This window comes from Schistocerca nitens, chromosome 8 (genome assembly GCF_023898315.1).
Source record: "Schistocerca nitens isolate TAMUIC-IGC-003100 chromosome 8, iqSchNite1.1, whole genome shotgun sequence".
Classification (NCBI taxonomy): domain Eukaryota; kingdom Metazoa; phylum Arthropoda; class Insecta; order Orthoptera; family Acrididae; genus Schistocerca; species Schistocerca nitens.
Window position 1 is genome coordinate 224,941,787 of NC_064621.1, and position 14,484 is coordinate 224,956,270.

Genomic DNA, 14,484 nt, shown 5'->3' on the forward strand with positions numbered 1-14,484 from the left:
GATATGTATAGATATTTATTGACTTTCCTAAATGTAACACATAACTGGTTAAGAAACAAGTCTTGTAAGTCTTCAGAAGTAAGGTGTTCAATTCACATCTGAGACACAATGAAAATAAATAGAACCCTTGTGTTGGTTCTTCCATGAGCAACATAGCTTAATAATTACTCTCTTATTGGAAAAATCTTGGTACATGTTGTGCATGGCTGATGGGATAGAGGCAAGGAAAAGAGTGAGACAGATTAGTTCTTTTGATTAAATATACTTCCATTTTTTTGTTCATTCATACTTTATAAAGCTGTATTTACACACAGCCTTTACAGAAAAATAGTTATCTCTCTCTCTTTAATATCATTTGTACATCAATTTTCAAAAGACTTTTGAAGTTCACAGATAATGAGATCTTTCAATTCATTGTATAGATTTTCACATTCTGAGTATGACCATTTAATCAGTAAACCCCGAAGCTGCCCGATTCCACAACTCTGTCCAAATGCCCTCATGTGCGATCACATTGTGGGTTCAGACTTGGTGCAGCCAGCTGTTTAAATCCACTAATTACATTTAACCCCTATATCTAAACTGTACAATAAAATTATTTTGTGTCCCGTCCTAAAATGTGAAATTAAAAATTTACATTTTTCTGGTCTTCATCACCAAAAAACTAAACCATTATTTATAATATACAAAGTCAGAAATATTCTGTTAACGGCACTCCTTCAAAAACATTTTTATATATTTACAAGTGATTAACAAAGAAAATATTCACTGTATATATAATATATATGTATATAATGATCACAGTGGAAAACACTTTACCCTACAGAAAATCTGCAAGGCTTCAGAGCTGCTGTCCAAAACACAGAGCAAATGTTCAGTAAGTAATAAATAATGCAGCCACTCAGCTTGTTCTGAGGTTTCACAGTATACCACATCTTCTAATTAAATAGTGAAAGACTTTGATAAGTAGTCACAGAACAAAATGTGTCCAGTCTGTCTCGTAATTTGTCACACTTTCTGAGATGTGGTCGTGTAGAAGGTTACAAAGCATAGTAGCTAACTGGGCATTTATATGAGAGCCACAGAATGTATCACACAGTCATAATTACTAGTGTTACACATTACTTCATTTGCAATGATATGCTAACTCTAAAACTGAGCAGCTAATTTAGACTGTACAATGTAAAGGTCCTTCATTTCTTACTGATACACTATATTTCAGTGATGAATTGACCTTTCAATGCGTGCTGCATTTTTACACTTTCTTAAAAAATAAGAAGTTTCTACGCATTTATCACTTACTGCATGTCAACTGCAGCATTTCCAACAGGGAAATGGTCTATTACCTCATAAATGTTACATGAAATAAATGGCACAGAAAAAACCTCTCATGATGTGAGAAGATAAACACTCAATAAGCTACCAACACTTGTGTTGATTACTTGTACTGAATCACAATATTCAATTGCCAGTGGTGACTTTCATCATTTTAAAATCACTCTCACTACAATCTTTTAGATGAGTTATTAAATTACCGAATATTTGAAAAAAAATGAATAACAACACCAGCAAAATATCAAAATGTTGTGATGATCAACAGTAGTCTTCTGTCTTGTGACTAAACAAAAGTGTGCATTACACTCTTTAAATATTTCGCAGGCCACAAATGATGGAAGCAAAGGACTACCACAGCTGTTTGCTTCCAAAAAGAATGGACTTTATGACAAACTTTTGTTTTTCTTTGTTTCAGTACTTTTCCTGTATACGTTTTAAAGATTCAGTGTTTTCACAAATGTGTCTAATTACCATATAACAGGATAGGACTTTGACACTCTTTGACACAGCTGCACTGTCCCAATGGAGGTAATTACACAGGTCAGAACTTCACTTCACTTCCTCTTCATCTGCTCCAAACCATGCCAACAATTCATGAAACATACCCTGTGAAAACAGTGTTTCCATCTGTTTTGTAAAGCTTGCCATGATTGTTGCTTCTGTTATCTCCATAATGGCCACAGCAAAGATGACATATAAAATTACTACTTTTCAAAATAAAAATTGACTCTGCTGAAGAACGAGGGACAATAAATTATCACATATCAGATAATTACACAAGACTGATAGGAGGTTATGAGCAATTTTAACCAATCGGTTCACTCAAGATAATCAGCATACAGCTGCTCGAGTCTTACTGTAATACCCACTAGCCTCCACTCAAAAAATGAAGAGACCACGGATTATACCATAGTCAGAACCTCATATGACTCTGGGACATTATCGATGCTTTTGCCCACAGTCTACAGACATCCATCAGTTAATGTCATTAGGATGAGCATGTGTGCGTGTGGGGCTAAGGTCCGTTGGGTGCTCCATGCTCAAGTCGGTAGGCTCCTCAGACTCATCAGGAGTGTCACTGTCATTCCTATTTTCACCATCTGGTTCACTCTTAGGCTCCAACTTCACCCTGATTGGTATCGTCAAACTCGAGGCACTGTGGCTCGCTGCAGGGCCTGTTGCCCTCGGGGGACTCATCTGCTGTCGCAGTAGTGACATGTTCTTTATGCTCTTCAGCTCACTCGGGTTGCGCAGGAACCTAAAAATTGACAGTGTTTTAATAACATTACAATTATTTGTAATTATAGTCAAATATCACAGTACTTTCTATTCATTATTCAACAATGTGTAAAAAGAGAAACTATTGTAGAATAGGTACTGCTTGTAGGCATTCCACGAGAAGTTGACTGAATAAATTGCTCATGTTGGTATCACCGTTAACATAACATTATTTATGACAACAATAATAATGATGATGATGATGACACTGATTCTGTCACAGTTAAAAAAGTACATTGGTGTACATAAACTGATTGTGGCACAAAAATCCTTCCAAGGACTTAAAATTATTAGATTCAGTGTGAGAACAAACTCCTGAGCTGTATAGAGGAACTTTTAACAACCAGATTGTTATTTGTGGAAGAAGAATGCAGGATTAAAAACTGAGTTGTCTTCTCACATGTTTAGCTATATCTCCCTGCTACTTGTATACACTGATCTATTGCTTTTTATCATTTCAGGAATACTATTATTACACAAAAATTTTATTTTTTAATTTTATAAAACTTCCTGAATTTTTGCACGACACCAGTAAAATACTGTCTTATTCTCCTACATACATATTTTGAAACTTGCACCAGGTGACCGGTCTACCCGACGGGAGGCCCTAACCACATGACATTTCATTTCAACTCAGAATACTATGCTAAATGTCCAGACAACTGTACTTAATACCCTTTAGTGAAAAGCTGAATCAAACCGAAAGTTTAACGTTGGACTTACATAGTCGCAACTCTTCACTATGGCCCTGAAAGATTGCTACAGCAAATTACAAGTTGAATGAAGAGTGGTAGACAGATCACAGAGCTCCATGCCTCAATATACTCGTAGTGTTGAATAGCAGCTGTGGCTGTCTTAAAAAACAAAATATAAGTGCTCTCTAATTACTTTTGTGCTTGATGGGATAAAATTCATTGAGTAAGTCAAATACACAGTGATGTTGTTCTGTCCCCTTCACTATATTTGTGAATGTAAAGAGAAAATTAAAAATTTTATTCAGTGAATGAAAAGCACAAAGCTCTGAAACTCCTTGATAGCATGAAACAGAATTTTTGAAGGGTTAGTGCAGATAAAGTTTTTGTACATTTTGAACAAACAATGAAACTCTAGGCAATAAAGATAATGGTATATTTTGTCATCTCTAATTCAGAAGAAATTTTGCATGTATACAGCAGCAGGGCAGCCCATGTGACTTTGTTGTGAGACATAATGGTGGTGTTTTGCAACAGCCATGGAAGTTAATTTCAGTAATGTGTTACACTCAGGCCTTCTGAAGTAACCTTCTGAACTGATCAACTAAATCAAAACAATGTGTACTTTATCAATTCCAATAAAATACTCCATGAAAACGTCTCATCTTTTAGTGCAATTGCTGTATGCACCAAGAAAGTGCATTCTGAGTTTCCATCAGTCATCATACTTTTTGAAAAAAGGAGAAAAGTTGGCAATGAATGCAGTCAGAGATACACTGACAAACCTTGATGTTGTGGAACATTTTTGTCTAATTAAAAAATAAATAAAATCTGGAGCTTTTAACATGAGCCACTCTAATAGGAAATTCTGTTATTGTTTAAGACCACAAGCTGCTACCAACACCAGCATAAAATAACAACTACAAAATTTCAGTTCAGTAGTCAGTAGCATTATAAGGGCTCACAAATTAAATAGACGTGTTTCTGTGAAAAGATTTAAAGAACAGGGTTTTAGTTGATCTCCCTCTGCTCCTGACCTGCTGTTACCTCTCTTGTCCTGTACCTCTCTCAATACTTCTGGTATATGAGGAAACATTGAGTTAGAAATACTAACACAGACACATCCTTTTTGTGTCCTTATCAACTGCTTCATTCTCTTTACAGCTGATAAAGATTTATTCTAAATATACATGACAAAAATTAAAATTAAAGAATATAGATCCATACATAAATGGAATTTACTTACTGATAGCAATGTCTCTCGCCCTGGACTTTCCTGAGAATATTGACTCTGTAGTAATACCGCAGAGCACGAGACATTTTGTCATAGTTCATTGAAAGATGGTTCTTCTGAATCCCCCATAACTTTGCAAGTCCTGCGGGATCGACAATCTTGAAAACACCAGTGTCCCGGTTCTTCCATGCAATGTAGTTTGTGTACCGTTGTGTTGGATCATTCAGCAGCTGTTGCAGGAAATCCCACAAAAGGCGGCCATCTGCAAAGAGGCACATATTTTTAATTATTGTCATTGTTATTAATATTATTATTAATATTATTATTATCACTATTTTATAATAGTGACAATACAGAAGGGTGAATCAAATATAAACCATATTTTCTTTTTGTAAGTTTATTCAAGCTATAGAAAAATTCATTCTCCTGAACGGGACACACATTTTTCCAAGTGGATAAGCAGTTTCTTGATCCTATTTTCATAAAATGAGTGGTCCATGAGAGCAGCCAGTTGTGCACAAACACTTTGACACCACCATCTTTATAAGATCTGTGTCCTTCGACTGTTTCCTTTAGTGGTCCAAGCAAAAGAAAATCACAGGATGGTAAGTCTGAGCTATAGGGTTGATGTTCTAGTGTGTCCAGGTCAACTCCTTAAATTTTTGTTGAGTGATCACATCCTGGATTGTAAATATGCAAATTCCTGAAGATATGTGCATTTGGTTTGGTTCAAATCTTGGCAGTAATATGCAGTGTTCGTGGTATGACATTTGTGGAGAAAATTGATGAGAAAAACTCCTTTAAAAATTAAAAAAGACTGTTGCAACCTTCCTTGCAAAGAGACGTTTTGGCTTTGACGAGTGCACATTCATCCTTCTTGCATATTCCATGCAGCTTTCTTTTTCAATTCTGGAGTGTGATAGTGCTCCCGTGATTCATCTCAGGTGTCACAGTCCAGAGCAAAAAATGTTCCCCTTCAGTTTGGTAGCACATCAACAGCTCCTTGCACACCTTGAGATGCTTACATTTGTGCTCTGTGGCGAGAATACAAGACACCCATCTTGTGGACACTTTCTGAAATCCGAGGTTGTCAATAAATATCACATGAGTGGTATTTATGCCAATCGCAGTAACAATTTCAGCAACTGTTATTCAGCAATCGTCTTCACTAGGATGGCTAACAATGCGAAATTCTCCTCAGTCATGCTGGTAGTTCTCAACCTATTTTCACCATACGTATACCTTAGTCTTTCTCAGGGTGCTGTTTTTTTGCTGTGGTGCAAGACTCTTCAAAATTTTGGATGATTTTAGACACTCTGTTGTACGAAACATAGTCCACTGGACAGCAGATGATAGTACCTCTTGCTCTGACAAAGCAATTCTCACCAAAGAAAAGGTACGACAACATTAGAAATGAAAGCAACCATGAGCAGAGATCGCACCATTCTCCATTTACAAAAAGCGCATAAAATGATAATTATGGTTTATATTTGATTTGCCCTTTAATCACAATGTTAGTATAATAAAATAAGGTGGTATTTTCCACTTTTACTGTGTTAATTTTATTGGTTCCTAACTACTTTCAGCCTTCTATACCATTCTCTAGTGATTTTGTGGAAATACAATAAAAAACTATGCCTTACATCTTGAAATGCCAGCTGATATTTCAATATGTAACATGTAATTTTTTATTGCAGAACCACAAAATCTGTTGCCAATGGCCCACAGGTTGAAATTAATTGTGCAAAAATAAAATTAGTACGGAAAATGCTCAACCTTCTTTTAATATATTCATTGCTGTTATACCTGCTACGAAGAAAATTTAAATATAATAGATATACCATGTTTCCATATACAGGGTGTTACAAAAAGGTACGGTCAAACTTTCAGGAAACATTCCTCACACACAAAGAAAGAAAATATGCTATGTGGACATGAGTCCGGAAACGCTTACTTTCCATGTTAGAGCTCATTTTATTACTTCTCTTCAAATCACATTAATCATGGAATGGAAATACACAGCAACAGAACGTACCAGTGGGACTTCAAACACTTTGTTACAGGAAATGTTCAAAATGTCCTCCGTTAGCGAGGGTACATGCATCCACCCTCCGTCGCATGGAATCCCTAATGCACTGATGCAGCCCTGGAGAATGGCGTATTGTATCACAGCTGTCCACAATACGAGCACGAAGAGTCTCTACATTTGGTACCGGGGTTGCGTAGACAAGAGCTTTCAAATGCCCCCATAAATGAAAGTCAAAAGGGTTGAGGTCAGGAGAGCGTGGAGGCCATGGAATTGGTCTGCCTCTACCAATCCATCGGTCACCGAATCTGTTGTTGAGAAGCGTACGAACACTTCGACTGAAATGTGCAGGAACTCCATCGCGCATGAACCACATGTTGTGTCGTACTTGTAAAGGGATATGTTCTAGCAGCACAGGAAGAGTATCCCGCATGAAATCATGGTAACGTGCTCCATTGAGCGTAGGTGGACAAAACTAAAATGAGCTCTAACATGGAAATTAAGCGTTTCCGGACACATGTCCACATAACATCTTTGCTTTATTTGTGTGTGAGGAATGTTTCCTGAAACTTTGGCCGTACCTTTTTGTAACACCCTGTATTCTTCACATGCTTAATTACACATAGCTATTGAGATAATAAAGATAAATATGTATATAATTTTTACTAACTATTAATTTTATGATGCAAATATTGTTATTACATTTCGATTATCTTCAACATACTAAAGTGCCAAATTTAATGGATGACAGTTGAAAAGTTGTATCAATTAAATATACTGCCATTGATCTGTCACTTGAATTGTGTATGAAGCAATCTTGAGCATCTGTGTACGCATATGTATTCTGCAAGCCACAATACGGTTTGTGGCAGCACCTCGATTCACTTTCTTATGGACTATACCAACTTGTTTCATTCTTGACAACATATCTCTGAATATGTCTGATGTTGGCTGTCATGCATTTATGATAAGGATTCCAAATTGTTCTAGAATTGGTTGCACAAGCACCTTGTATGTTATTTCCCTTAAAGGTACACTGCACTTTCCCAGAATCATTCCAACAAATTTAAGTATAAAGAAGTTTGGGTGCTTTAATTTCACTGTCAAACTATTTTGAAAAATAGATTTCATTTTTCATTCACAACTGCAAGTAAGAAGCCTTATCTAAAACCAATTTTGTGTGTTCACTCTGTGTCATTATGCTTCTTAGTGTTACACTTAAATATTATTTAACTAATGTGAAATGCTCCAGTTGTTCACCACTAATCTTGTAATAAAATACTATCGTGTTCTTTCTCCATGTTTAATAGAAATGCCACTCATTACACCAGGCAGCTTTGAGCTATATTGCGGTTAATTTGAAACATTTTTTTAATTTTTGCAAATAAATGTTTTTATCAAATTTGTCACTCCATTTCTGTAAGTAAGTAGTCAGAATACTGTGTCCAGGAACTGTGTAGTTGCAGAACAGCTAGAAATGTCTCCTCTAGTCTAAAGCAGTCCACTGGTATTGTTGGCTGTGAGATCCTGTACAATAGTTCATTTATCAAATTTGAAAGGTTGTCTTTATTCAAATTGTTAGCCATACTTTAAAAAGCATGGATACTGTGTCTTGAGTTCAGCTCTTCAGTGCACACAAGTTAGGTGACTATATCTATGAACTGAGTCTATCCAGTGTTGATGATAGTAAGAAAATGGAGAAGGTGATGAAAACCACTCCTGGCCCTTGAGCAAGTTGTTTCTAGTAGCAACAAGAGGACTACTGAGATTAACACCCCCTCTGGATGGATGGATTGTCCTGAAATTCACCTCACCAAGTAAAACAATTCATGTGCAGCTTGGTGATCATAAGCTGTATGTTGTAACCTGCCTCCTCATTTCTAGCAGAAATAAGTCAATAAAAATTTCTTTGGTCACCAGGAATTGGAAATAGCCACTACAAAGTTGTACAGACCACTCTACGAGACTGATTATACTCACTGGTGTTAGGCTCCGGGGTGTCCGAAGGGAAGAATTCGCGGGGTGCGAAAGCGTTCCTGAAAACAGTATTAGAAGCAGGTGACGGAGGCGGCTCGCGTGCCGTGGGTGACGGGGGTGGCAGGCTCGGTGGTGGGGGCTGCGTGTGCTGGAGCTGCTGGTGTGCAGGCGCTGGTGCAGGGGCGGCAGACGCGGTAGGGGGTGGCGAGCTGCCCGTGTGGCCCGGACCTGCCGCCTCCTGGCAGCTGTCATCGTCCGAGTCAGAACCGTTGCTGTTGCTACCCGCACTGCCACTGTGGTACGACGATGCCGCCATGTGGTCTGCGTGCTGTGGGCTCCCTGTACCGAAGAAACACACACCACATACTTGTTAGTGAACAGCTTCATGAAAAGCCCATAATGTAATACAAACTGAGCCTATGTTAGAGACAAATAGACTATCTGAACAGAACAAATACTGAAGCTTTGTTTTCTCCCTGATGAAAGGAATCCTCACATTCTTCTTTGGAACCAAATGAATTTTTCAAGAGCCTTAACTATGCACCATGAAGGAATTAATCGAGTGGGATGGAAATCAGTAGATGTTATGAACATGTACAGAGAAACAAATGATTCAATTTCAGAAAATTTGCAGGATTTATTCAAGAGAAAGAGCTACACAAATTGAGCCCGTCTATATCGTATTGGTCCACCTCTAGCCTTTATGTAAGCAGTTATTCACTTTGGGACTGGTTGATAGAGTTGTTGGATGTCCTCCTGATAGATATCACACCAAATTCTGTCCAATTTGTGTATTACATCATCATCATCATCATCATCATCATCATCATCCTGAGCTGGTTAGAGGACCCTGCCCATAACGTCCCAGACATTCTTAATTGGGGAGCGATCTGGTGACCTTGGTGGAAAAAGTAGGGTTTGGTCAGCACGATGGCAAGCATTAGAAACTGTTAGCGTGTGTGGGTGGGCATTATATTGCTGAAATATAAGTCCAGGATGGATTCCCATGAAGGGCAACAAAATGGAGCGTAGAGTATCATCTACATACCACTGTACTATAAGGGTGCTGCATATGACAACAAAATAGGTTCTACATGAAATGAAATAGCACCCTAGACCATCACTCCTAGTTGTCAAGCCATATGGCAAGCAACAGTCAGGCTGGTATCCCAATGCTGCTGGGATGTCTCCAGATAAATCTTCCCTGGTCATCAGTGCTCAGTTAAAAGTGGGAGTAATCTTTCATCAAATGGTTGTACATGTACATCACATCTGTCAATTTCTGTCCCATTCGCATAATTCCTTTGTGGTGCATCTTTTTTCCCTTCTTCTTCTTCTTCTTCTTCTTCTTCTTCTTCTTCTTCTTCTTCTTCTTCATTTATTTTGTAGTGTAATTCATGAGCACGTCCAGACAATCATATAACTCTCATTTTAGTACTCACACTGAACTGTAGCTAAAGTGTATAATGTTAGTATCTTGACTAGTAAGACTAAATCCATGATGTTTAAAGGATCAGAACCTGTTACGTGAAAAACAGTCGTTAACAATATATGGACTTAAAGGGTTAATTTGCTTACTTTCTTAAAATGCACCATAGCAAAAAGAGAAAATGGACATAGGAAAAAAATTAATTATATCAATGACATGTTAATCAGAAATTTCAAAAATAAATTGAGAAATTACATGATGGTGAAATTCTATGACACTATGGACAATATTACCTTGCTGTGTAAGAGTGAAGTACGGATCTAAAAAAAGGGTCGCACACAGCAGAAATGAGATTTTTAAAAGGAATGGAAGGTTAAAAAAGGACAGACAGGAGGAGAGAGAGATGGGGCACAGTTTCAAATACTAAGTATAAATGAATGCATCCAGCACTACAAAAAGGATAAGATAAATCAGATCAACCACATTAATATTCCAGAAATGATAGCTTAGCACCAGCCAAGAGGTGCACAAGAGTGATACTTATCAGGATTTACTCACCCGACTGGCTATCGACGGAGGGTGCAGGACTGAGTGTGACAGAGTTGCCGTGTTGCACGAGGTGCACGAACCCAGACGGGGGTGGAAAATCGACGAATCCCCAAGCGGCGGGCGACGGCGGCGGGGGTGGCGGGTAGCAGCGCGACGTGGGCGTTACGGGGCTGGAGGGCAGGCAGCGAGCCAGTGCCGCCGCATCGCGCACCAGCAGCTGCAGAACGTTGTGCAGCACGTCGCCCGCCGCAGACGACCGCTCGCCCAGGTCTGCCTTCGTCAGCAGGCACAGGGCCTTGCCTACGGGTACGAGGTCAACTCAAAAGACTGCACAACTGGGAAGGTACAGAACAGAAGTTACGAAGAACTTCATTACGAACAGGTGGCTGGGTAACAATACAGACAGAATGAAACACAGCCACAACACAACAAATAATACACGAGTTGCTGGATGGCAAGATATTTTGTTTGCATCTTCTGGTTCTACTATAAAGAAAAAAGACTTCATACATTACAAAACTAAGAAACTGATTTTTAATCTTACATGAATAAGAATGTGATGTTTGGCAATTTATTTCCTTTACTGTCCACATTATGTAACTTGCTATCTGATTACTCACCGTTCATCTGGAACATGTCCATGTTGAATTCGGGCAAGTCGAATTCCCTCTCGCACCACTTCAAGAAAGCTGCCACATCCTCTCGTGACCATATTCTCGGGTCTGAGGCTGGAACAAAGGAAAATGGACTTGCTGAAAAGTCCACAAGGGAGAGAGGTGTGTGAGATGATTACTAGCGGCAAGTGTAAGAATTATGTATGGTCTAGATGAAATTCTTTTATGTTAGTGTTAGTGACAGTTGTTTGAATGGTTAGGTTTGGCAGTTTGTAAAATACGAGTATTAGTTCCTACAAATGAGGAATTTCCATAACTATGGGTTTCAATGAAGCTAGGTTTATACGAAGAAAGTATCATAATGTTTTCTCTTTTCATTTATTTTCCACTTGCTTCTACATTACTTTGACAAAGAAACTTTACTTAACACTAGTAAAAAACACAGGTTTTGTGTATGTGTATGTGGGTGCACTTGTGCACGCATATAACTGGCTTTTTCTTTTCATATTATTAAGAGTGAAAAATTTATTACTTTTCATCTTACTCTTTCTTCCTTTCATCTCCTTAGCTCTTGTAACCTTGGCATCTAGAGACTGTGTTTGTGTGTGTGTGTGTGTGTGTGTGTGTGTGTGTGTGTGTGTGTGGGCGCGCGCGCGCATACACGTTTACGTTATCTAATTCTGATGAAGACCTTTGTGTCTATCTGTGACTCAACATCTCTGCTATGTGGTGAGTAGCAATCTATCCTTTTCATAATATTGTCATAATTCCATCTTGATTTTCTATTGCCAGATTATATCTTTGCTGAAATAATCTTTAACTACTACACTACTGGCCATATAATTGCTAAACCACAAAGATGACGTGCTACAGACGCGAAATTTAACCGACAGGAAGAAGCTGCTGTGATATGCAAATGATTAGCTTTTCAGAGCATTCATACAAGTTTGGCGCCGGTGGCGACACCTACAACGTGCTGACATGAGGAAAGTTTCCAACCGATTTCTCATACACAAACAGCAGTTGGCCGGCGTTGCCTGGTGAAACGTTGTTGTGATTGCCTCGTGTAAGGAGGAGAAATGCGTAGCATCACATTTCCAACATTGATAAAGTTCGGATTGTAGCCTACGGCGCTGCGGTTTATCGTATCACGACATTGCTGCTCGCGTTGGTCGAGATCCAATGACTGTTAGCAGAATATGGAATCAGTGGGTTCAGGAGGGTAATACGGAACGCCGTGCTGGATCCAGCAGTCGAGATAACAGGCATCATATCCGCATGGCTGTAACGGATCGTGCGGCCACATCTCGATCCCTGAGTCAACAGATGGGGGCAAGACAACAACCATCTGCACGAACATTTCGATGACGTGTGCAGCAGCATGGACTATCAGCTCGGAGACCACGGCTGCGGTTACCCTTGACACTGCTTCACAGACAGGTGAGCCTGCGAAGGTGTACTCAACGATGAACCTAGGTGCACGAACAGAAAAACATAATTTTTTCGAATGAATCCAGGTTCTGTTTACAGCATCATGATGGGCGCATCCGTGTTTGGCGACATTGCGGTGAACGCACATTGGAAGCGTGTATTCGTCATCGCCATACTGGCGTATCAACCGGCGTATGGGATGCCATTGGTTACACGTCTCTGTCACCTCTTGTTCGCATTGACGGCACTTTGAACAGTGGACGTTACATTTCAGATGTGTTACGACTCGTGGCTCTACCCTTCATTCGATCCCTGCGAAACCCTGCATTTCAGCAGGATAATGCAAGACCGCATGTTGCAGGTTCTGTACAGGCCTTTCTGGATACAGAAAATGTTCGACTGCTGCCCTGGCCAGCACATTCCCCAGATCTCTCACCAAATGAATACGTTTGTCAATGGTGGCCGAGCAACTGGCCTGTCACAATACGCCAGTCACTACTCTCGATGAACTGTGGTATCGTGTTGAAGGTGCATGGGCAGCTGTACCTGTACACACCATCCAAGCTCTGACTCAATGCCCAGGCGTATCAAGGCCGTTATGGTCATAGGTGGCTGTTCTGGGTACTGATTTCTCAGGATCTACGCACCCAAATTGCGTCAAAATGTAATGACATGTCAGTTCTAGTATAATATATTTGTCCAATGAATACCCGTTTATCATCTGCATTTCTTCTTGGTGTAGGAATTTTAATTTGCAGTAGTGCAGTAATGCTACTGTTTCTCAGACAATTCCTCCTGTTGATGAAACGTAAAATGTAATGTCTTGAATGACCCATCACTAAAACACAATGGGACATGCTGTAACACATTATTTTTACTAATTTAAGTAGAATACAATGCAACAGATGACGAAAATCAAAGGTGAAAGTCCAACTCTGTATTAAGATACTAGTGACAAGGACTGTGAAAATGGTGACAGAAGGATAAGAAATACAGGGAGGAGGAGGAGGAGGAGGAGGAGGAAGAAGAAGAAGAAAGAGGAAGTGGTAAAGAAGAAAAGAGGAATAGGGGGAAGAGATGAAGGAAGAGGAGGTGGTGAGGAAGAGGAAGGAGGAGGAGGTGGTGAAGAAGACGAAAGAAGAGATGAGGAAGAAGAAGACAGTGGAGGAGGTGGGGAAGGAGAGGAAGCAGGGGGGGATGAAGAAGAAGGAGGAAGAGGTGGTGAAGAAGAAGGAAGAGGAGGTGAAGAAGAAGGAAGAGGAGGTGAAGAAGGATGATGACAAAGAAAGTGGAGGAGGAAAATGAAAGTTGAGGTTGAGGAAGGTGGAGGAGGGTACAATGAGGGGAAAAGAATGTTGAGGAAATATGAGGAGGAGGAGGAGGAGGAGGAGGAGATGGAGGAAGAGGATTGTGGATAATTCGTAATCACAGGAAGACGAATGTAATGGGAGGGATGGTGGCTCACCTAGCGAAGGCGGCAGGTGCGCCTTGAAGTCGACGACGTTGGAGGAGGGAAAGTGCAGGGAGGCGGCGGCGGCAGCGGCGGCGGCGGCCTGGCCGCCCACGGAGGCGGCGGCGGCGGCCGCGGCGGCGGCGTGCTGGGGCGAGCCGGCGGAGGCGGAGGCGGCGGCGGCCAGCCCCAGGCCGGGGTACCGCCACAGCAGCTCCCCCGCGCTCAGCTGCAGCGACAGCGGCAGCGCGCCGCCGTGCGGGGACCCCAGGCCGGGGCCCACGCTCGCCGCGCGCTCCACCGCGGCCGGCGGCAGCGACAGTGGCAGCACCTTCATGCCTGCAACACGGACCGGAGCGTGCCGTCACCGTCTGTTCATACCAGTAATGACGGAGAGACTTAATGTGCTGCTCTGGAAAACCTTCTAATCAAGCTGCGGGCCTATGGGGTATCGTCTCAGTTGTGCGAC

The 14,484-nt window shown here is 40.6% G+C and overlaps 1 protein-coding gene across 1 annotated transcript in view; it reads right to left on the reverse strand.

Moving 5' to 3' along the window:
- Window positions 1–242: 242 nt before the first annotated feature.
- LOC126199281 (ets DNA-binding protein pokkuri) overlaps window positions 243–14,484 on the reverse strand; it is a 199,628-nt gene continuing 185,386 nt past the window's right edge. The window contains exons 2-8 of the mRNA XM_049936089.1: window positions 14,177–14,354; window positions 14,031–14,080; window positions 11,141–11,248; window positions 10,530–10,820; window positions 8,546–8,881; window positions 4,552–4,801; window positions 243–2,593 (exon numbers count right to left, since the gene is read on the reverse strand). Coding sequence (XP_049792046.1) covers window positions 2,311–2,593; window positions 4,552–4,801; window positions 8,546–8,881; window positions 10,530–10,820; window positions 11,141–11,248; window positions 14,031–14,080; window positions 14,177–14,352 — 1,494 coding nt within the window. The 5' untranslated portion in view covers window positions 14,353–14,354 and the 3' untranslated portion in view covers window positions 243–2,310. The remainder of the gene's footprint in view (window positions 2,594–4,551; window positions 4,802–8,545; window positions 8,882–10,529; window positions 10,821–11,140; window positions 11,249–14,030; window positions 14,081–14,176; window positions 14,355–14,484) is intronic.